Raw genomic sequence first — 24,551 nt, forward strand, 5'->3', positions numbered from 1 at the left:
TGTTTCTGAAGTTAATCACGACACAATCGCCAGTAATATCTTTTGGTCTCCAGCCCACCCAACCCTCCCTGCGAATCATAAGAATTTCACTTGTATCTCTATGAGAGAACTGTTTGTAGTTGGCTAACCAGTGTAGGCATTTGTTTCTTAGATCAAAATAGGATTCTCCACTCCCCTGTTTCAACTCCGGGACTCCTGCTAAAATGACTACATAGGGGGTAGAGGCCGGGGGGAGGTTAATACACGGAAGGGCTAGCCCTGGATCATAACTTCCCTCCTGTGGGGCACTCTTCTGTCTAGGCCTCTCGCAAGGAGAGTTACTTGCTTGAGACCTTGATGCAGATGGATCGTTAATTCTTCCTGTTTATGCCCCTGTCCATGAGTACTGTTTCCTTTTCCTAGCCCCTTTGTAATACTCAATCGCTTTCCCTCACCCTCCTGGTTGGGGTGAATTGCCATACTAGGGGAGGGCGTATTGTCAGTTATTAGGGGTTCAGGGTTAGATCTTGTGGGGTTCACTGGATTGACCAGTTCCTTTTCCCTCAGAACCACCTCAGTCCTATCCACCCATCGTTCGACCAATTTGGTGAGCTTGTCAACCCGTTCCCACAGGTGTTTTAGCTCCTCCCTCACAATTATCCTTACTTGGACCTGCATGTCCACCACCACGTCCGTGACCCAGGCTGGCTGTTCTAGTCCTGCTTGTAGTGATGTTCTTAGACCATCCTCACTCACATCACCAGGTGTCTTGTGGTCCATGGTTTGTTTGTTGCGTTTGGGCCCCATTGATGCGGCGGACTTGGTCTTCCCTTTTTTGGGCCGGCGCCTTCTGGATATGGCTCATCCACCCTACTCGCTGCAAGGGTCCTTGGGTGGGAGATTGGGGGTTCCTGAGCAATGGACAGTGAGGATCCTGCTTCGTCATGGAGACTAAGGGGTAGAGCTAAGTCAGGGGTGAGTGACAATCGTCTTTCAGTTAATTCGGGCTCTGTTGCCACTACACCAATAGCTCTTTGGAACATCCTATCTATTGCAGTTGGTTGAAAAGAGGAAGCTGGTTGCACTGGTGCCGCATGAAGCTTCCCCGCACCAACTCGTCTGCCCATAGTTGTAAGGGGGTCAAAGTGATACCATAGAGTATTATACGCCTGTGACTTGAATTCACTGACCTTAGAGTTATTGATGTTGGGTCCAAACTCTTAAGATTCGTTGGTCTCCCCTTGGAAAGCTTAGGGAGGTTGCCCAGCCCGGCCTCCTCCGGCCGCTGACTGGCGCAGACGGGCCCGCCCTTGGCCCGGGCTAGGCCCGGGCACGGCCTGGGCACGCCTGTGCGTGTCCCGCGCTGCGGGAACCCTTCGCTGCTTTTAAAGCGCGCCTCCGGGCACGAAAGCGCGAGCACCCAACTGCCTGCTGGAGCGTGATGTCCTGGCCGTTCCCCTCACGTCTGGCAGCAAAGTACAAAGTCCTGGCCGTTCCCCTTAAGGCTTGCGATAATATGCGAGAGCTCCCCGCGCTGCGGGAGCCCTTCGCTGCTTTTAAAGCGCGCCTCCGGGCGCGAAAGCACGAGTGCCCCACTGCCTGCTGGGACGTGATGTCCTGGCCGTTCCCCTCATGGCTGTCGGCAAAGTACAAAGTCCTTGCCGTTCCCCTCACGGCTTGCGATGATATGCGAGAGCTCCCCTCTGCAAAACAATATAAGTAATTGACAAAACACAAAAGAAATCCAACACCGATTTATAAAAGTAGACTGTATTTTTAGACACCACAACAAAAAAGATCCACTGGAAGGTTCTGGAGATATAGAATCTACAAGTTACTATCAAAATATTTCACTCCATCACACACAAGCATTGGCAAATTCAACAAATTTGACAATTACAATGTTTTTCTCTAAAAAGTTTGGATTCGTCGTAATGTCTCTTGGAATCACTTTAGGCAACCACCTCCAGCAGGGAGCTATTCAGGGGAACAAGTAAGTTCTCCAGAAACCGTTACCTCAGCAGGTGAAGCAGTCTTCAGTCCGTTCCAGGCAATTTTGTCATTTGCAGGGCTTTCCCATGGAAGTGGTCCTGATGCAAGGGATGAAGGATGCTATAGATTCTCAAGGATGCTCTGGATATTATGTGGTTGATGGGGTTCTTGCTGCAACTACTTCTCAGTCTTCAATGGGTAGGAGGTGGTCCTTGTCATAGGGTTGATGTCCCCTGAAGCCTTCTTGTTGCTGCCAGATATCCAGTTGCCACTGGACTTCCAAACACCCAGTGTTGCAGTCACTGGTCAGTCCTTCATGGGTTGATAACTCAACCTCTGGGAGTCCCAGCTTAATTCAGATGTAACTTTGTGCGTTGGGTCCTAGTCCCTTGTGCTGCAATGGACCAGTTGGTGGCGGGTTGAAGCCTTTGGGATGCCAACTTGCCCCAGCAGGTTTCTTCAGCTTTTGTGTCCCTGTGCTGCAAAGAGGCCTTTCATCCGGCCCTTGAAGTCTCTTGGCTTTGGCTGTGCTCCGGTGAGGCCTTCTCCTTGAGCAGGACATGGCAGGCACAGTCTAAATACTTTGATCACCACAAGGTGCAGCAGGTGATGTCCATGACTTTGCAGCCACTTTTTGCCGGTTCCACAGTGCAGCAGGGCAGTCCTTCCTCATTTATTCTTCCAGTCAAGTAGAAATCTGAGTTTGGACTGCCAGGGGTGCCCTATTTATGCTCTTATATGTCCTTAGGGCAGGATGTGGTTGGTAGACAATGGGTTTCCAGGTTCCCTCCCACCTGATGACCACTAAGCGTGAAGTGTGGCTTCTGGGCATCCCAGGAGGGCCAGTTCTGCCCACTTCCAATATGGCAGGACCCCTGTCCTGTCGTGTGGAGCTCCCTAGCTCCACCCAGAGGTGTGGCTACCAAGGGGGGCTACACACACCTGGAAAACCGTTTTGGGAACTGATTTCCCCTCTCCTATCCCTAGTGCCATGCTGTCTGCCTGAACAAAGGAGCAGCCCCTCTCCCAAGTGTTACCTATGTGCCCTTCGAAGGCGGCTTCTCCTTTGAAGCTCGCCTTTTGGGCCAACACGCTTGTGGCTTCCTGCAGGCGGTAGGTGACACCTCCTTCGCATAGCAGTCCCCTACTGTGTCCTCTCCTGATAATCATTTGACATCTCCCCAGGAATGTAGAAAAGTGTCTCAGCGATAGGACCCTGTGTGCAACCTGTATGCGCACAGACGACTAAAGGCAACAAAGTGGCAACTTTAACAAAGTTGTACACTGCAACTTGTTACATGATTACGACCAGACATAAATTCGGGCTTAATGTAACGAGTTGTTTGATGCCTTGGATGATCCACTTTGTTTGCACCGTTCCAGAGTTAAAACAGCTGAAGGTTCAGCGTGTAACTCTGTACCCGTCAATTGGGCGACCAAGCTTTTCCACAGTAAAATCAACAGTTTTGCGTTTTTACTGTCGGAACATGTAAAATACCTTCCTGCCCGTGAGACATGTTACGGCCTGCCCTAGGACTCCACACACCAGCTATAAGGGTAACTTACACATATACCAGGGGGATGTCTGGTTTTACCATTACTTTAAATGTCAAAGTCGGGCCAGCAGTTTAAACTGCTCTTCCAGCCTGCAGATGGCGGGCTTGGAGTCTCATTTTACTCTGGTAACACCCAGGGTGACTCAACCAGCGGTACATTCCCTAGGGGCGTCCCTCTAACTCGCATGCCCTGGATACCATTTACTAGGGACTTACAGGTAAGTTAGCTTAGCCAATTGGGCATGAGCCAATTTGACATACCTGCTTAAGGGTAAGGGCACAGGGGTCTGGTTAGCAGGCCTCCGTGACCTCTGAGTCGAAAGACCTGCAGCATCGGTCCAAAAACCTAGGGGTGTCCATGCAAAAGGAGGCATTTTCTGACATTCCCCGCCTCCCCCAGACAACAGGTGATAAATAACACATTTTATCCTGATAGTTATCATCATGTAAGTGGAAGACCCTCGAAAGGCCATCTGCATTGTCCTGGTCAGTTCCAGATCTGCGTTGTAAAGTCCATACCCTGCAGGGAAATGGACCACCCTATTATTTGGAGGTTCCTTCTCTCATCTGGATCAGCCACTTGAGAGGTCTGTGGTCAGTTTGCACTCTGAAGCGAGTCCCAAACAGGTAGGGTCTTAGCTTCTTAAGGGACAAAGCCACAGTAAAGGCCTTCCTCTCATTGGAACTCCAACACTGCTCTCTAGGGAGGAGCCACCTGCTAATAAAGTCAAGAGTGGCGGATCCTGGCCCACATCATTCACACTGTCCCAATGTCGTGTTCAGATGCATCAGTCTGATTAATGAATTCCTTACTGAAGTCAGGTGCCCTCAGGACAGGGGCTGAGCATAGAGCTTCCTTCAGAGTGTAAAAAAGCATTCTGACACTGCTCAGCCCAGATAACGTTTCTGGGCTGTTTATTGGAGGTCAGTTCAGTTAGTGGTGCCACTATGGTATTGTAGCTGTTTACAAATCTCCTGTAGTATCCAGTCAGGCCAAGACAGACTCGTAACTTGGGTCTAGGTCTTTGGAACTTCCCATGCCAGATTTTTCAGGATCTTGGGCTGGAGAGGTTGTACAGGACGTCCACCAAATTGGTGGCTCAAGTAAACAGAGCCTTGCCTAATGTGGCACTTACTTGCCTTGACAGTCAGGCCTCCTTGCTGCAGGGCCTGAAGCAATTCCCTGAGGTGGACCATGTGATCCCCCCAGGTGGAGCTAAATACTGCTATGTCCTCAAGATAAGCTGCCCTGAAACTCTCCAGACCTGAAAGTACTATATTCTTCTACCTCTGGAAGGTGACAAGTGCATTTTTCAACCCAAAGGGTGTCACTTTGAATTGAAAGTGGCCTTCAGATGTAGAAAAATTAGACCTCTCCTTGGCTCCAGGAATGATGGCTATCTGCCAGTAACCTGATGTCAGGTCAAAGGTGCTCAAATATTCAGCTGCTTCTAGCCCATCAGTGAGCTCATCAGGTCTCGGTATTTAGGTGAGCATCAGTCTTAGTGACTGCATTAAGGCCCCTGTAGTCCACACAGAACCTCATCTCAGGCTACGCACCTTTGGGATTGTGACTGGGCTCCTTTACCACTGGCCTGGCCCATGATCTAGTGGAGGGCTCAGTGACTCCCAATTGTAGTGTCTTATCAACCTCATCTTTGATACTGGCTTTTACCTGGTCAGACAGCCTGTATATTTTGCTCTTGACAGGTAAGACTTCACCAGTTTTCACATCATGGGTACACCATGTCAGATTTGGGGTCAAAGAGAACAGTCCAGCATACTGCCTCAGTTACTGATCGCTGTCCCTTTATTGCTGTTCTGTCAAGGTGGAGGCGAGTAATACTCACTCCACACTTCCGACCTGGGCATTAGAGGACAAGAGGTCGGGGAGAAGTAAAAAAAAAGAAAAAAAAAAAAAAAAGAAATTCCTCTCCCCCATCTGTCACCAACAACATGGTGAGGCCTGCCCTCACATGGTGCAACTTGAGCCTGTTCACGTGGATGACCATGTGAGGGCTCCTCTGGTTCCCAATTCCACTATGTAGGTAACTTCCCTCTTTTTCTCCATGATGGGGTAGTCCATTTGTCCTGCAGTGCCCTGGGTGCCACTGGCTCTAAACGCCACACCAACTGTTCTGGCTGGTACTCCGCAAACACAAGGAGAAGATGGATGGAGTGCTGAAACTTTTCAGACACTCTCCCCCAGTCACAGACTTGGATTGAATCCCTCATCGTTCTTTATCTCACTTTGCCACCTCAGTTCAGACACAGCCATATGCAAATCAGGCTTGACCCTGTTCCTCATGGGACCAGTCCAGCCTGAACTGCCAAGCTAGGTCTTCTGTGGACCGGAAACAAGCATCCTGGGTCCAGTTTTGGGGTAATACCCCTCATATGGTACTCAACCATAGAGGACTTCGATCATACCAATGCTTCACAAACTGCTGACTGGCATCCAAATTCGATTTGCCGGCTTCTTGTACTCCGCCATCCTAGAGCGACGGCCAAGGGCATTGTCCACTGTGTCCCACTTGGGTTCCTTGAGGTGTCCCCCCCAATCCTCCAACCAAGCTTAGTGGACCTCTTACGGGGTGTCCAAAGTGTTGTTTAAAGGGACCAAAGCAAACTCCTTTTTGGGACCTCCCTATATGTAAATAATAGACCTGGGAGTAGGACATCCCATCTGCTCCTGAGTTTCTCAGTTAACCCCAGGATCATGTCTTTCATGGTCTTGTTGAGACTTTCAACTAGACCATTTACTTGGGTATGGTAGGGGGTGGTGAAATTGTAAGTCACATCACACTCATCCTACATGGCTTTTAGGTGGGCAGACATGAAATTTGTGCTCTACCTGAGATCACCAGGTTTAAGTTACCTAAGGAGGTAAAGATTACAAGGAGGGCTCTAGCCACTGCCCTAAGTGGAATGGTTTCAGGGTGTCTGGTGACATAGTCTACTACCACCAAGATAAATCTATTCCCCAAGCCATTTTGTGTGTCTAGGGGACCAACAATGTCAATCCCAACCCTCTCAAAGGGAGTCCCCACCACAGGAAGTGGTATCATGGGAGGCTTTGGTTTTACCCTTGCTTTGCCACTGACTTGGCAGGTGGGGCAGGAGAGACACAACTCCTTGACCTTCTCAGAAGTCTGGAGCCAGTAGAAGTGGTTGATCAGTCTGTTCCCAAGGCTTGGTTTGCCCCAGGTGCCTAGCTAAGGGGATATTGTGGGCCAGGTTATAGAGGAATTCCCTGTACTGCTGAGGGACCACCAATCTACTGGATGAACCTGGTTTGGGGTCCCTTGGCTCACTGTACAGGAGCCCCTCATCTGAATATACCTTACGGATACCACTGGTTTCCTCTTGTTTCTGCCTGACAGCCAACTGTATCAGGTCTTCTAGAGTAGGGCAGGCCCTTTGTCCATGACTCAGGACCTCCCTAGAGGGAACCCCTACCCCCTGGAGTACTGCCAGGTTCCCAGCATCAGTCTCATCAGCAGGTATCAGGCCTTCCCCCTGAGGGTTTGACTACGTCTGGGCCTGTGGACCTTTGGAGGTTCGGTGGCCAGCCTTCCTGCTAGTCCTCTTGGTTTTAGGGACCTGGTCCATAGTATGGGGCTCCAGGATCCCTTTTCTCTCGTTCAGGGCCTTCTGTGCTCTTGATGTGGCACATAACAACTCAGGACCCATGCACACATGCTGGGTTTACCCTCCTTTCTGCTGCTGCCCAATCAAAGGTTTCTAACACAGCTACTTTCTTTGGTCCTGTAACTATTTCGCATTAAGTCACCCACAACCATAGGGTATGGCTTTGTAACATTGTCAGCACTGACAGTCTCATGCACCTCCTATGGTAGGACCTGGTGTTGAAGAACTAGTTTGCTCATAACCATGATCACACTGTCGGCTGTATCCTTCAGAGCCTTCACCTCCACCCTATTGGGTTTTGGGCACTGCTGGTATTTCTCCATACTTGGAGGTCAGTGATTCAATGTTCTCCCCACCCAGGGAAACTAAGGTGGCCTCTGTATACCCTTTGGGTTCTCTAGGTGCAATCTTCTACACCATCCCTATACTGGGCATCCCCTTGGACTGGTCAGTGGTGGGTCCCTCACTGAATCTCCTCTCGTGTGCCCTGGCAAATTGCAGTCAAAACGCATCTAAACCTTCAAAGGATCAAACTTCTTTCACTGATACCCCCTCTCCTTTGATTGAGATGAGGTGCGGGGCTCTCCCTTTTGGCATCTTTTGGGGACTCTTTGGGGCTATCCTTTATACCTTTACCCCCCTCTATCCCCTGAAAGGGGGATGGGCTGCCCACCTTTCTTCTGGCCACCTCCCAGGAACATTTTGGGGACCCTGGTGGAAACCCACTCATCATATGTCTTGCCCAGTTCCATGGGGCTAGACAGCCTAGAGTCCATCAGCTGATAGTGCAACTTTTCCAAGTGACAATTTGTCAAAATGTGTTCCTTAACAACCAAATTGTAGAACCCTTCAAACGTGTTTACTTTATTGCCTTTAATCCACCCATCTAGTGCCTTACCCGAAGTGCCAACAAAAGTCAACCAATGTTTGTGTTGCCCCTTTTGTGTTGTCCTAAGTTTCTGCCTATACAAACAACTCGACAAGTGCTGTCTTCGTGTGTGGGTAGGATTCGCTACATCATCCTCAAGTGTGAGCAGTCTATGCCTCCCAACTGTTGGTACTAACTTTCAGAGTAGTGACCCCCCAGTGTTGTGTACCCACCTTCCTCATCTTGAGCGGTCTGTCATGTGAGGCCAGCCATTTGTCTGTCTTCTCTCTAGACATAACTAGGGACAATCCCTGTGGAAAATCTTACATCAGGGGCACCCCTGTCAGCACCTTCAGCTATTATTCTACTGCCTCCATCTTATCTGGGCTCTAAGCCTGGCTTGACTCTACTGTCTTCCAGGGCTAATCTTCTTTCAGCCACGACTAAGGTGCTCTCTTCCAGGTCCAGGTCTGCAAGACTTTCTCACAGGGACCTCTGACTAGTGAAAAGAGCCTGTTTGACTGTTGGCTCTGGGGACCATCCGTGGTCCACTAAAAGAGGGAAGGTCTTTATCTGCCCCACTTGCTCCTCTGTGGTTGTCCTTCAAATCCTCTTCTCCCCCACTACCTTATGGCAATTCCTTCTCCCGATGTGGAGGTACCCTTAGGGGCTCCATCCAAGCTCGGAGGGTCTTGATCAGCTCTTTTTTCTTGGCCTTGGCCTCTATGTGGATCTTCCTGTCTCTGCAAAAGCGCTCAGCTCATTTCTCTTGAAGGATGACAGGTTTACCATGTCAAGCTCCATTTTCCCTTAAGGAAAAGGTGGCTTCTGAAACCTTTTCAACACTTTTGGAAAACGTTTTTCAAACCAGACCTTTGAACTTCCAGGACACATTGCCACAACTTTCTCAAGCTTTTCCAATCTCATTGGAGAAGTTTTTGTAATTCTTGAAAAGAGTCCTCTGGAGTTCAACACACTCAACAGATACTTTGGAGTTAAGGGACTTCTTTTCTATGGGTCTACATATGTGGATTCTCAGTGTCTCAACTTAAACAAGTATATGATACTGCTAAACACAAGTTCTGGATCCCACTGCTAAGCACCAATGCGAGCAAATGGGGTGCTGTATATGGTGTGGCTGTATGACCGCAGCATGTAATATATTCACCATCCCCTTTATGACCCTTAGGTTTCGTTTGTCAAACCTTCACTCAACTCTGGGTAGCTGTGGCTCTGAGCAGCAAGGCTTACACAAAGGAACAAGTGTAAAGCATTTAAACAGAACCAAAACAATTAAAGAAGAAAAAACACAATTGAAGAAATCTACAAGACACTAAAGAAGTCCAACACCAATTTATAAAAATAGACTGTATTATTATGTATTTTTAGACACCTCCAACAGAGGGTTTAGGTGATTTACAATTTACAAGGTATAGTCAATCAAAGTATTTATCTCAACCGCGAACAAGAATTGGCAAATAGAACACATTTGACACTTGTAATGCGGTCTCTTGGAGTCACTGTAGGCAACCAACTCCAGTAGGGAGCCAGTCAGGGAGACCAGCAAGGTCTTCAGAATCAGTTACCTCAGCAGGTGAAGCAGTCTACAGTCCATTCCAGGCACTTTTATCCTTTGCAGGGCTTTCCCAAAGAGGTAGTCCTGATACAATGGATGAAGGATGCCGAAGATACTAGAATATGTTGTGGATGTGATGTGGTCGACGATGGCCTAGTTGCGCCTACTCCATGGTCCACAAAAGGAGTGAGATGGTCCTGGTCACAGGGTAGACGTCCCCCCGAAGTTCTGTCTGTGGTGGCAGAAGTCCAGTCACCAGTGGGCTATCAGTTGTTCAGTATTGCGGTCACCAGTGAATCCTTCCTGGGCCGATAACTCGTCCGTTGGGGGTTCAAGCTGCACTTCGGCGGCACTCGTGCAATCAGTGAACTCAAATGCAACTTAGTGCATCGGGTCTTGGTCCCTCATACCTCACGGCAGCTGTTGGTGGCGGGTGAAGACTTGGGCCTACAAACTTGTCCCAGCAGGCTTCTTCAGCTGTTGTGTCCTTGTGCTATGAACAGGAGGCCAGCCAGCTGCCTTTTGGAGTCTCCTGGCTTTGGCTGGGCTCTCGAGGCAACTTCTCCTTGAGCAAGACATGGCAGGCACAGCCCCTCTCCTTTGCTAGCTGCCAGGTGCAGCAGATGCGGTCCATGATGGTGCAGCCTCTGTTTGCCATTTCCACGGTGCAGCAGGACAGTCCTTCCTCGGTCCTTTTGCCAGTCCAGTCAAGATCTGTGGTCTTGGTGCACCGTTTCTCCTCAGAAAAAGCATCGGTGGTCAGGGTGCGCTAGTTATGCTCCAATATGTCCTTAGAGCAGGATGCAGTTGGTAGCTAATGGTGGGCCACACTCCCCTGGAAAACTGGATTAGCAGCTGGTTTCCCCTCCCCTTTCCTTAGTGCCAGCCTGTCCTCCTGAACAGTGGAGCAGTCCCCCTCCTAAGCATAACCCATTTGCCTTTCAAAGGCGGCTTCTCCTTTGAAGCTCACCTTTAGGGCCAACACCTGTGTGACATCTCCTTCCATAGCAGGCCCGTATTGTATCCTTTCCTGGGAGTTGTTAGCACGTCTCCCCAGCAGGGCAGCAAGTCGTCTAAGGCACAGGACCCCCGTGTGCAGCCGGTATGGGTACAGAGGACTAAAGGCAACAAAGTGGCAGTCGGGCTTAATGTAACAAGTTTTTTGATACCTTGGATGACCCATGTTCCAGAATTAGCACAGCAAAGGGGTCCTCATTTAACTCTGTACTAGCCAACTGGACGACCAAGCGTTTCCACTGTAAAAACAACGGTTTTTCGTTTTCACTGTCAGAACATGTAAAATACGTGTTCTGCCGTTGAGACATGTTGCACCCTGCCTTGGGACTCGATCGGCCAGGCATAGGGGTGACCTACACATATATCAGGGGAATGTCTTGCTTTGCCATTACTTTATAGGGCAAACTCTGGCCAGCAGTTTAAACTGCTCTTCCAGCATGCAAATGACATAGTGGGAGTCTTGTTTTACTCTGGTCACCGCCAGGGTGGCACAGCCATTGCAGCAGTGATTGAGGGGGGACCTTCTAACGTACATGTGTGCCATTTACTAGGGACTTACAGATAAGCTTAGCCAATTGAGCATGAGCCATTTCGACATACCTGTTTAAGGGTAAGGGCACAGGCGCTGAAGTCTGGTTAGCAGGCCTCAGTGCAGTCTCAGTCGAAAAACCCATCAGCATCAGTCCAAAAACTTGGGGATGACCATACAAAGGACCATTTCCCTACTGCAGCTCAAATGGGAGCCTGGTACGTTTGCATGTGAGTCTGTAAAATATACCAGTTATGGTGAACCACCATTATTGGTAAGTAGCTTATCTTTCTCCAGCCTTAGTTCTTTGATAGATTAACATTATTTTTGGTTAGCTTGCCAAACAGTGGTTAACTGAGAGCCGTATGAAGCGTTGTTGTATTATTTGAAAGAGGTTTCTTAACCTTGCTAGTCCCAATAAATCATCAGCGTTTATGTCGGAAGCCAGACAGGAATGCAAAAGGTCATTCACTCTCCAAAGCAATTTCCTATTCCATCTGTCGGTGCAATCTACTCTGACATAGAGCACGGTTAAAACCTGAATCAAGTGTACTTGCAGGTTGTAAAAATCTCTTCTTGGAAAACCAGGGGCTGGCTTGAAATAATGAACAGGGTATAATGGCACAGCTTTTTCCAAATCATGCAGAGGACTTTGCCCCGACACCGTTTCATAGATTTTTTTTTTTAATTAGATGATCGCTGATGCTGAGTGCTTTCTCATTATTCAAAAATAAGCATATGTTAATACTCAAACAAATTCCAGACAGATTGGCCCACAAAGACTACAACAAAGTTTTGTGATGTTTCCTAAGATGATCAAAATCTTCCTGAAAACGTACATGAATGCTCTCATGTTGAACAAACAAACATTTGTATTGGCTGGTAAGCATAGATGCTCTGGTTATAGGAGTGTTTTGTTGAATTTTGGAAACTAGTTTTGACTGTATAGTTTAGAAAAGAAAAGAAGATGAGAAATTGTATTGAGGGAACCGATTTAATTAATCAAACTGTTAATCTGATAGACTTCTAGCCGCATATTCTTTACAATATTTCTCAGGCATCCGACTGGATCTGGAAAATGTTGAGCAGTACCTTGCATGCCGGTAGGTGATGTCGATAGGCTCCGTGTCAGCGTTGTTCGCACCGGATAGGTGCTATCCCAGCTCACTGCGTCAGTTCAATTTTTTCCATGCCATCATTTTGGAAAGTGCTTTCTAAGTCCATTTTTTGGCTACCTATTCAACCTTGTGTTAACGTTCTTTTTGCACTTAGCTCACAGTATGCTATAGGGATGTCGCATAAAAAAACCTGTGGTACAGACCCCCCCCACCTGGTTTGCCTTTTGTTGCCTCGAATCGGGCCACGACTCAAAGGGCTGCCCTGACTGTTGCGCGATGAACCCTAAGGTGTTTGGGAGCGTTCCCTGACACACATCATCGTGTGATGGCAGTCCACTCCACTCCACCACCCTCCAGGTCCCGTTTGCGGAGTCGTTCCACTCAATCTTCAGCATGCTCCAAGTCATCGGTGGGTATATCGCACAAAAAATTTCACAAGTCTAATCACTCTTCGACTTCATAATGGTGGTCAAGTTTAAGTCACCCCCTCCCCTATCCCTTGGCAGCAGAAGCCTCTAAAGCCCTTTTATTTGCAGTCACCATCACATCCAGTTGGCAGCAGGATCAGGCACCACCTGCCCCAATGGCTGTCCATAACCTCGGACAAATGGGTGCTCCAAATTGTTTAGCGGGGTCACACCCTCCTATTTGCAGAAACCCCACCGCCCATGCCACCATCCTCAGACCGACTGATGTAGGACCACATCTTCCCGCTGCATTAAGTGCAGGCTCTTTTGGCCAAAGGAGCCATCAAGAGGGTGCTACATCATAATTAGGATGTGATTGGTATTCCTGCTCCTTGCTGGTGACTCTGTGCTTGTGGTGCGGAAATGCCATGAAAAGAAACTGTCAGTGCAGTGGGGTGACTTCTATATATGCACTGCGCACGTCAAATCCAGCGTGGCCAAACCGGGGTCGATTGTCATCACCTACCAGTGTGCTGAGGTACTGCTCAATATTTTCCAGATCCAGTCTGATACCTGGGGAATATTCTAAGGTACGGAATCTGCGACTAGATATAGTCTCTACCAGAGAACGCATTACGAAAGTGAAGTAACTTTTTCTTGAATACCAAAGACCTGGCTGAAACAAAGTAAGTGAGAATGAATTTCCTGTTAATTTCCTCTTTTCCTATTCTTATATATTTGTATGATGTTGATCAGCTTTTTTTTAACCTAGGACTTGTTTTTCAGAAAGTGTATTGGCATTCAGGTTCTCTTTTTCCCGTATTCAGGTAATAAGGTACAGTTGATCTGCAAGCAGGTATTTTGCAAAGATCAGGAGGTCATGATTAATATATGTAAATCTAAAATTATTATTGTTCCCTTTCAATCGTAGAATAATTTTCCATATCCAGGGTGAAACTCTTGCTACAGGTTTTCATCTTGTGTACCACTTTCAACACTTTTTTTTCTTAACGTTCCGGAGCCGGTCATTGTAACATACTGAGAACAAACAAGGCACAAATCACCAAGCCCCAAGTTAAAAAGCTCATACATCCCCCTCACTGTATGATATATCAGTTCATGTGTTTGTGTGTCACTTGACAGACTATTACTTTATGGTCGTTTTCCATGCAAGAGTCAGTCCTTGTAGGAATGACCCTCTGCAACTTTTGTTGATTTCCAGAACTATAAGAAAGTGTGCCAAGGAACAATGTCCCCTTAAAAAAACAAGCATTGGCATAGCCAATAGGTTTCGCCTTTGGGACCATATAAGTGGTTAGCCATGTAGCATAAAAGCTGCGAGTTTACAAACATTAGAAAGAACACAGAGCAACCAGTCACATTTTGTTTAACAGTGGTAGTTGCGCTGGACAATTTTTTAACCATTTGTGCTTGAAGGTTTGCGCTTACAAATTGGCTTGACCTAAAAAGAGGAGAGAGGAAGAGGTGGAAGTAAATGAGGAATAGGTGGAGAAGAGGAAGCAAAGAGACTTGATGAAGTGATAACGTAGAAAGATGGAGCAATACAAGTGAGAGTGGAGAGAGCAGGACGGCGAGATGAAGGGGAGAAGGGAGATTAGTGCAGAGATTAATGTTAAACGGTGACATGGTGGCAGAAGAAGTTAATAAAAAGAGAGAGCACATTACAGGCCACAAACGGCTTTAAATTACTCTGTGTATTACTAGGCGCGAGCAGGCAGGAGAGGGGTGTGGGGAACGAGAAGGAGTGGTGGGGGAGTGAGGGGGAGGGCAGGGGAAGCAGCGGGGGAAAATGGGGGAGAGAGGAAGGTAAATGTATTGGTACGGAGGAGGGGAAGAATGGAGGAGGGTAAGAGAAGGCTGAGGAAAGAGGAAGTGGGGAGAAGGGGTAAAAAAAAATGAAGGTGCGCGGCAGGGAGCTGACAGGACGGGGGCAGAGGAGAGAAGGCAAGCGTCTGTCTCGGAGTGACCCCAAACGGGATGCGTCACGAAGGGTTAGTTGCCAAGACACAGAAACCACTTTAGTGTGTGTGCAGAGTTGACAAATACTGATAGGCTGCGGATGAGCAACAGGCGAGGGGCCCGCGCTGCCCACTCCTACCACCTCCGCAGCCAATATATCTCCTGCATCCATCCCTGTCACGGAAGGGGCTGGCCGCGCTCCAGTCTCGAAATTACTGTCAGGGGCACAAAAGAAACAAGTGTTTTTTAATTCTGAATAGGAACAACAAACAAGCGCCCTGTTGTGTTTACGGGGGATTGGTAGCAGCGGAGAGGCAGATGTGTAACACATCTCTGCTTGAGAGAAGGCACGTCGGCGGCCAGTGGGAGCTAATTAGGCCCCTAATTGTGGTCTTTACGTAAACTACACTTCTCACAAGGCAGTGGGCGCTGCTATACTTAACCGGGACAGAGAGGTGCAGCTAACTGGGAGGGCTGCAGTGAGGTTGGGGAGGTGTTTAGAACGTGCTGGTCTTACTCCTCGTCATTTGCAAAAGTGCCTCATGCAGCGCTTTCACTGTAATGGCGGCTCATGTAAACAAAGTGGCACGGCCGCCATTAACGTGAAAGCGAAGCATGGGGTGCTTTCACAAACTAAAGTTAAAAGTAAACAAGCGCAGACAAGCACGGTCGCGAAAGTGAAAGCGACCGACCGCGCTGGGTTAATTAGTAACCTGAAGTAACCTGATCCTGGAATGCAGCTGGCACACTGCGCGCCGCTGCTCGCTCCCGAGACCCATAGGCCATGGGAGTGAACGTTTATAGAATAGGCGGGACATACCCCTGCCTTTGGCCATTTGCGTGCTTTCATTTTTGAAAGCCACGCGCAATGGCCAATAAAATGTCTGGGAAGAGTCCGGACCACACGGAGAAGTCTCTTGGAAGTCTGGAGTGATTCCAAGAGGCCCTGCACTAGGCTCAACCTAATGACTACCTTTAAGCATTGCTGAGATGGCAGGAAGCAGATGGTGATCAGTGATCCGCTTGAGATGTGTCTTTGAAGCTTGGGTTTAGGTCAGAGCTTTTAAGTTGTGCAACAGGTGTGCCTTCATGTATCCGAAAGCGATCTTGGACCGGGAGGCTAAGCTTTACATAGCTGAACGCAAGAAATGATCACAGTTGAAGATCAGGTTTTGCTCCAAGCAGCGTGCCTGATCTTCGTCATGGTCTGTGCGGGCAGAAGCTACATATGATTCACCTTCCTCTCAAAGTCTTAAGGTAAGTCGAAGTCCAAACGCACACAAAAAGGAGAAGCAAGACTACACATCATCCCACCACTCTAGCTCAAAAGAGAAGGTGTGAGGTGTCAAGATGAACATCGCCCTTTTTCCAAGCCCCTTGATTGAGCACAGATTTCTAAGCTGGTCCTGGCTCGCCCTGTTTTCCATGCCATTGTTGTCCCCACGCAGATGGTGGCATTGAAGAAGCCTATGCTGCAAAGTTTTGCTACAACTCCGGCTCTTTGGTGTGCCTTTGGGTCCTATGGGGCCACCGGCTGCCGCATGGAGCCATAGAAGCCTCCATTTGGATTACAACTGTTAGAACTTCTCCAGATGCCGTTTGTTCTCTTGAGGCCCATTACATGGCTCGTCCTGTCTTGGATACAGTCTTCCATACCAGCTCCAATATACACACTGGTTCCCGAAGGAGATACCTACTTCACCAACACAGGAGGAAAACCTGGTGCCAACGCCAGTGTAGTACACCAAACCGATGTCAACACAAGTTCAAACAATGCCATGCTACAACATTACAGAAGTGCAACCAGTTGATTTAGTGTCTCTCACTATTCCAGTTTTTCTATTTTCTACAACAACTTCACTGCTAGACGAAGCTCCACACTCTTTCACGCTCTGATCCTGACCCTATAGCAGAAACAAATGGTGTCTCTCAGTACGCTGAGGGTGAGGAGGAATGAGATGAGATTTCTTCCCTGTGATTATGCCCTATGCTTGACAATTAAAAATACTAGTAGGCTAGACACCTCCCCTGAAAACGAGAGTGACTGGCCTCATTGGCTACCAACAGAGGAAAGGGCTTTGTTTGCAGTGGTCGGTCAGAAGGCTGCTGAGGTGTTCGCTCTGGAGCTGCCCTCCATTGGGACAAAAAACACACTTCTTTAACCATTCCTCAATCATCTGATCCCATACTACCAAGCCTTGTTCTTGCCATCAGTCAACCAGTCAATAGTCCTGCGACAAGGACCTGCGCTCGATGAACTGGACTTCCATACTACGCACCCTACATTAGGAGCCACATTGTGTAAGCTTCAGCTAGCAAGATCAATCCTAATGCCTCCACAAACAATCTTCCTGATAGGATTTTTTGCATTCTTTCAAAGAATGTTTTCTTCTCCATTCTCGACCCTTAAGTCCCCAAATGCAGTTTGTATATTCAGCAAGTACTAATACTCTGTGGGACATGACCAGCAAGATCTTGACAGTGGTCCTGCAGGACCTCCGAGCTTCTTTGGGACAGACAATTACTAATGGGTAAAAGGCAGAAAAATGTAATCTATGCAGGCTTGAATAATACTGATCGTATTGGCAGGCCATTTGGCACCAGTATCGTGCTTCAAAGGCACTTCTGGAGGAGGTTGACCAGATTTCCTATCAAAGTGCAAGCATCATAAATGGATATGTCCTTTGGGCCCACAGCTCTGGGTAGAAATAGCAAACTTGGTGTTACAAATATTTAAATACAGTCGAGATACAGCATGCTTTTTGAGGGTATTGTTGCCGGTGAGTCAATTTCCCCATCAACTCAGGAGCTATTCCAGAGGGCAAGTGTAAATGACAAAGTCAGCCTTGCCAATCCAGTGATAAAACAGACAGTTCAGTCCTTTCGGGCAATCGGATGTGGTACTGACAGATACTGCCCAGCGCAGCAGGGTCAAAGCCCTATAATTACTCCCCCTCCTCCCCCCCTCTGCAGCACCTATCCAGTCATTTCAGTGTTCCCTCAGCAGCTCCTGCCAACATAGTGGATGGCAGAATTTAACATTTCCACACTGACTGGAGAGCCATTACCTTCGACAAATGGGTCTTACAGATGATTGAAAGGGGCTACTTTCTACTCTACATTTCCTGACTCCCATCTTTATCCCACACCAGAAATTCTTTTAGAGGAGCGTTTATCAATCCAGTTCTTTTTCTCTCCAAAGGTGCCATTGACCAGTTGCTGAACTCTGCGAAAGGTGAGGGATGCTAGTCCTACTACTTCCCCGCCCTCAAAAATGATGGGGGCCTCAGGCCTGTCCTCAGCGTTTGCACGATTACGTGGAAGGACAAATTCAAAATGCTCATGCTGGCATCGATACTCTCTACCCTTGAACCAGGAGGCTGGATGATGTCCCTGGACTTCCAGGATGTGTATTTCCCTGTACCTGTATTGCAGTCCAAACAGTGTTACCTGCAATTCAAGGTGGACCAGAATCACTCAGTTTGCTGTGCTCCCTTTCCGCCTTCCTTCTGGCCCTTGGTGTTCATGAAATTGATGGCGGTGGTCGCAGCTCATCTTCGGAGGTCAGAAGTACATGTATTCCTGTACATTGTTTACTGGCGTCTAAAGGCAGGCTCAACAATGTCTACCTTCAGATGGTGGATGAACTCTTGAGCTCGTCTGGTTTCCATATTTAAGAGCTGATGTCCCACTTAAGCTTCACACATAAACTTGCACTAGTTAGGGTAATTTCTGACACCGTGACATTTAAAGCCTTTCCTCCAGTGCAGAGTGTCCTGGATATTCAGGTTGTAATTTAGATGTTTTGGAATTAGGCCTTGATCCCAGTGAGAATGTCGCTGAGGCTTCTTGGCCTCATGCATCCTCTTGATCCCCAAAGCCAAATGGCATATACAAGGTCTGTAATATAACCTCAAATCTCAGTGGGCTGAGCATCAGGACTGCAGTATTAGTTGTCGGACAATCTGACCCTCAGCAAGATGTTCTACCTTCCCCTCCAAGAGCTCAGAGTTGTTGAAGATACATTGCTGCTGGGTTGGGGTTCCCTAGGAGAAGTGATCAAAGGTCTCTTGTCTCCTACAGAAAGTCTGCACCACATAATCTTACTGGAGCTTCGGGCAATCCATATTGGTGCAGGTTCTTTCTGACCACTCTACTGTCATGCTTTACTGCTACAAACATGACGGGGTGGGGTCCTGGGCCTTGTGCCAGGAGGCTCTGCTCCTCTGTAGGGAGCTGGAACATCAGAACATCTTCCCTTTTGCAAACCACCTGTCGGGGTTCCTTAATGCCAAAACGTGAACTGTACAGGCATCATCTTTCAGATCATGAGTAGCAAAGGTGGTGCAGGATGTCTTCAAACACTGGGGGAATCCCCGGCTAGATCGATTTACCAACTCTGGTAACCTGAATTTCGGCAATTGTGCATGCTGGAGTTTCTTCCAGGGCAATCATAAGGAGAATCATTATGGCTATGATGGAGCAATGGTCTCTTCTGTGCTTTCCCACTGATACCTGTCCTGCTTGTGTTCTGAAGCAAATTATTAAAGACCGTCCATAGTCATCTTGTGTGCCCAGTCTGGGCCTGGAGGGTGTAATATTGAGAGCTCTGAACATTTTCCCTCTGGCCAGGCTTCTGCATCGTGAGGACCATGCCTGTTTCAATAGCAGTACAGGGTCCTGCATCCCAATCTCTCCAACTTATACCTTCATGAGTGGAGATACAAAGGTGTCATTTAAATGCTTTTGAATTGACAGCCGAGATGATATATGCTCTCCTTGCTGCTAGATGCCTTTCCATGAAGTCCACCTACGTTAACGTTGGAACAAATGTGTTGTCTGATACGGTGCTGGAGAACCTTACGCCTTACAAGCCAAACTGTCCATTCTTTTTTTTTGTCAAAATCTTTTTATTGGTTTTTACAAAGATTCACAACCTTTGAAGCTCAACCGAGCTCTATCCTAAGCTTAGATCATCAGGTATCTAAAGACAATACACAGCTTTTTCAAAAATTTCCCAGTTGTACATTGCATATCTTTTTAGAGTCCAGGCTGTATAACGGGAGATAACAAAATAAACACAGCGAAAACAATTAAACATTTCCATGGAACCCTATATACATAACCATAAAGTGATTAAGGAGAGGGTGGAGCAGGCATTGTCCAATGCCAGGGGGGGGCTGAGCGGGCACGCAGCTTCCGGTCCGGGGGAAGGAGGGACTGTACATGATGGGGATTGTAAAAGCCCTAAGGACCATGGCTCCCAGGGGATACCAACTGGCGCCAAACCTGTTAAATCTGAAAGAGGTGAAGGACCCGCAGCCTGGGCCGCAGGCAAAGAGAGGTAAGCCCCCGACAGGCAATCAACTAGAGGGTTCCAGATATAATCACACCCCTTGCGGGCATCCTCTATAATGTCCGTCATCCGTTCAAGAGCTAGGGCTCGCCATAGTCAGGCATCCCATTGGGTGAGAGAGGAGACTTCCGGCTTCTTCCAGGCTGCTGCTTCTGCCATTTTAGCCACCTCCAAGCATAGCCACATAATGGCACGGTCCCCCTGGGCTTGGTGGTTCAGACTGGAGTCCCGCACCCCCAGAAGAACGTGTTCTTGGAAGTCCGGGATTGGATATCCCAGAATCTGTTTGATCTGTGATAGAATTTCCTTCCAGAAGGGTTGAATGGAGGGACAATCCCATCATATATGACAAAAGTCTCCTAAGAGCCCACATCCCCGCCAACATCTGTCTGGAGTGTTCGTTAAAAAAGTATGTCGTTTCTGGGGGTGCAGGTACCAGTCGAACATGATTTTATTATTGGCTTCCCTTAAAAACATAGAATGGTTGTATTGAGCAGTATCTTTATATAGGTAGCTCCATTGTTTCTCTGTTATGGGGGTATGCAGCATGGTGTCCCAAAATCCTCTATGTTGCGGGGCTTGAGAGGGACCCACTATAATAAGGAGAGAGTAAAGGAACGAGATGCAGCCCTTAGTAGTGTTGCCAGTCTGTACGAATCTCTCTATTGGGAGCAGGTCCCTGGTCAAGGCCAGACACACCTGGGGTTGTTGCACCCAGTGTTTTAACTGGAAATAGTGGTACTCTTCTGTGGGTGGAAGCTTACAAAGAGCCGTGCAATCAGCAAAGGAGCGTAGTTCTACTCAAATGAAGAGGTCAGACAGCATGAGGTACCCACCCTCCCTCCCTCCCTCCCTCCATTTATCAAAGGGGCCCTCTAGTACCGCTGGAGGGAAAGCAGGATTGAAATGGATGGGGGTGAATGGGGATGGAAAGGTCATCAGGGGCAATGTCTTGGTGACGATATCCCATATTTTGGTAGTAGTGGTTGTAGGGATGCTAAGATATACATTTTCAGGCCTATCTTGTTTTGGCTTCCAAGGTAGATCCCAAATAGTTCCCCCCACTACCTCCCTGTTCCATTCTTCTTTTGTTATTTGCTTAGCCCAGCAGGGCCTTGCAATGGGCACAATGAAAGGTTACTTATGGACTTCTCCGCCCTTCTTGGCTTACTGGAACAACCGTCCTTGTTTAAATCACCAGTTGTGATGTTTTCATTAAACATATGAATCTTCTCAAACCATTTGGAATGTCCTAGTGGAACCTTAACCTGGTCTTGACCTTCCTTATGGGCCTACCCTTCAAGCTTATGAATAGCTGCTTCTTAGGGCTATTGACTCTGTAGACAGTCTTCCTTATGTCCATCATGTTTGCACGCTATCTGAGTGATCTGCAGGCCTTCTTTCCAAAACAAGTTGGTGGTGAGGACCCTCGGGTGGTTTTTTTCCTGAAGATCGTGACCTCCTTCCATGTTGGCAAAAAAAGTCACTCAATCACTGTTCCTGCATTCTTTGATTCGCCTTGTACTTTCAAAGAGGAAGAGAGTCTCCATTACCTTGATCCAAAGAGAGCATTGAGCTTTAGCATCAACCAGAAAATAGATCAATGGGTAGACTATCTGCTCTTCATCAGCTTCTTGAGTGCAATGAAGGACAGGTCAGAGTAAAATGAGACCTCTCAAGGTGAATTGTGCTCTGCAGTAGAATCTGCTATGCACTGCCAAAAAGCAGCCCCCTGAGGGCCTAAGGGCCCATTCCACAAGGGTAAAAGGCCTCTGCAACGGCATTGGTTTGAGGAGTGCCTGTCCTTGATATTAACCAGGCTGTAGCATGGGTATGCCTACATATGTTCCCTAAGTACTACTGCCTTGAAAGACACCCCAGTGTGGAGCCACGCAGTGCCACTTCCTGATGCTCAGGTGCTCTGCTGTTAAAGTTCTCTGCATCCAGCCTGCTGCATGGGGATATTCTAAAAGGGAGGAATTTATGGTTAGATATCCACCAGAAAAGAGCATTACTGTAACTGAAGGGAAATAACATGTTCTTCATCACCTTCCTCAAAGCCATGTTGTGCTTCAACATCTTTGACATCTCTCCATAGAGGCATTGTTGGTCTCCTGGTGTAATGCCGAATAATCCTGACCCTCAAGGTTTTAAAAAAGCAAATCGTTTTGATCAGACATTATTACATCCCCATTACGATGAATCTTTCAAATTACATCAACTGTAGGTGAAGAGATGTTGGCATATTAAACAATTCTGTAATTAGATCGGCAGTAGAGTTGAGGATGAACTCAATGAGTTAATCGTAGGTAGAGTTGACGATACCTGAAATGGAGACTTCTTAAGTTCCTAGCAAAATGTGCTAACTCTATACCTTTTCACTGTTTCCCTTAAGGTCCTCCAAGTCAAGCAATGTGGGCATTGGGAGATAAAGTGGCTTCAACGATTGTAGCTCAAACAGCACAAATTCCAACACTGTCGTGGAGTGGGAGTGGTATGTTGTAATTTCAGTTTACTGTTTTGCAAATTGTCTTTATAGCACATTTACAATCTAAATTATTGTGTTAAAGATTTAGTTTAGCATTGAATCTGGAATTGATGCACATTTGGCTGAATCATTCTCTTAGTGTAACGTGAACATCCAACCTCAGACCCTGCACTGCTTTCTCCTTCCCAGACCCTGAGCTGCTCCTTAAGCCGCGCTCCTCTGTCCTGGATTCCAAGGCAGTAGTCTTCAACCTTTTTAATGCTGCCCTCCACCCCGGGGAAAAAATCACCGGGGGATGGGGGGTGGGAGGCTCAAAATGTTTCACAATTATTACATTAAACTGGCAATATTTAAATATGTCTAGACCTATTGAAACATTACAGTTAAGTTCTGTTACCGTTTTAAAAATGCAATCAAATTCATTAATTGCCAAACATGCTTTTCTGGTCATGCAGGCCATACTAGCGTGTAAAAGTATCCACAATGTGATTATTAGAAAGGGGGGTGGGGGTTTTAAAGAATATTTCGAGTCCCTTCCCTTTTCACACCTTCTCCCAGCCAGCATATAAATGACAAAAGATCGTAGTTATGGCCCATTACAGAGCGGATTACCGCCGCTTGTTTTGCTCCACTGAAAACAAAGCACTGTTATCAGCAAAATGTTTCTTTTGGTCAGAACCTAGCCCCGTCACTGAGATCACTTGAAGCCCCCTAGGAGGGCCCACCTCCCAGTTTCTAGACCCCTGTCCTGTGTTCCCGTACCCCTCCCTCGATGATGCAAATCGCTTCATTTTATTTTAATTGCCAAGGCTAATTTCTCAAGCTTCACTGACATATAATACAAGTAAATTTTTCCCTTGTCGACACCGTCGTATACTTTTCTGCACTACTCTGCAGAACCCACTTGGGAGAGACTGGGCCATATGTATGAAGCCAAATTGCGATCGCAAGCACTGAAATTCGCAGAATTTCAGCGTTTGCGATCGCAATTTAGGCAGTGTGCAATGTAGCACACAAAATTTGCGATTCCCTATTTTGCGAATGCATTTAAGGAATCCCAAATTGCGATTCCTTAAATGCAATGTAGGAAGCACCCAAATTGTGCGATTTTGGCTTAAGGAATCGCAAAGTCGGTGGTAATTTGCGATTTCTTAAAAAAATGCACTTTTTTGCATTTTTCAAAGTGCCATGTGGCGCACATACATTCCCTTAGGGCATGTGTGTGTGCCACATGTGCACACATACTTATTTCAGGGGTGCAACAGGATGTCCTATTGACACCCTTGCAACCTTGAAATTGGATTCTCTATTTGCGATTCTCTAATTGGGAATCGCAAATTGAGAATGTCTTCCCATTCATTCCTATGGGCCTTCTAGCCCATAGGAATGAATTGGAAGGTATTCCTTAGTTGTGAATCTCAATTTGCGATTCGCAAATCAGGAATATGTAGGATTTGCAAAATATTTAGCAAATCCTACATACATTGCATTTTGCGATTCTCTAATTACGATTCTCTAAAAATCACAATTTGAGAATCGCAAAACGCTTTTTTGAAACCTATGGCCCACTGTTCTTTGAATGCCCTACATATACTGGTCCATAACGAATCCAAATAGACATACAAGATTTCACTTTCCCTGATGAAGTCCTCTCCCAATGAAACGCGGTGGCTGGGCTGAAGTGCTATGCTTTAATGAAATAAAAAAAATAAAAAAACTTTTTGGGAAACCATGTCATGACTCCCTCTTCTTAACCCCTTCAGTGCCCGCCCCTTTCCCCGCCCTGTGCCGGCCGTTACATTAGCGGGCGGGGTTTATGACGAGCTGGACTCGTCATGGGCACAGCGCAACCGCGGCCCCTGACGAGTCCAGCTCGTCATGGGCACCGAAGAGGTTAATGGACTGATATAAAACATTATTGCGTGTTTACCCGATGGTGATGATCATTTGAACTAATTTGATCTGTTGGAAAAAGATTGGTTCGAGGCATATGAGCTGCAGATCACACACTGAGGATAAGATCGCCATCTGGTG

At 47.3% G+C, this 24,551-nt stretch overlaps 1 protein-coding gene across 9 annotated transcripts in view; it reads left to right on the plus strand.

The window, feature by feature from the left end:
* Nucleotides 1-24,551, plus strand: part of ACACB (acetyl-CoA carboxylase beta) — a 2,187,049-nt gene that overhangs the window by 540,220 nt on the left and 1,622,278 nt on the right. For all 9 annotated transcript variants that reach the window (XM_085633342.1, XM_085633341.1, XM_085633344.1 and 6 more), the window contains one exon: nucleotides 22,425-22,523. In XM_085633342.1, coding sequence (XP_085489468.1) covers nucleotides 22,425-22,523 — 99 coding nt within the window. The remainder of the gene's footprint in view (nucleotides 1-22,424; nucleotides 22,524-24,551) is intronic.

This window comes from Triturus cristatus, chromosome 11, assembly GCF_964204655.1.
Source record: "Triturus cristatus chromosome 11, aTriCri1.1, whole genome shotgun sequence".
NCBI classification, from domain to species: domain Eukaryota; kingdom Metazoa; phylum Chordata; class Amphibia; order Caudata; family Salamandridae; genus Triturus; species Triturus cristatus.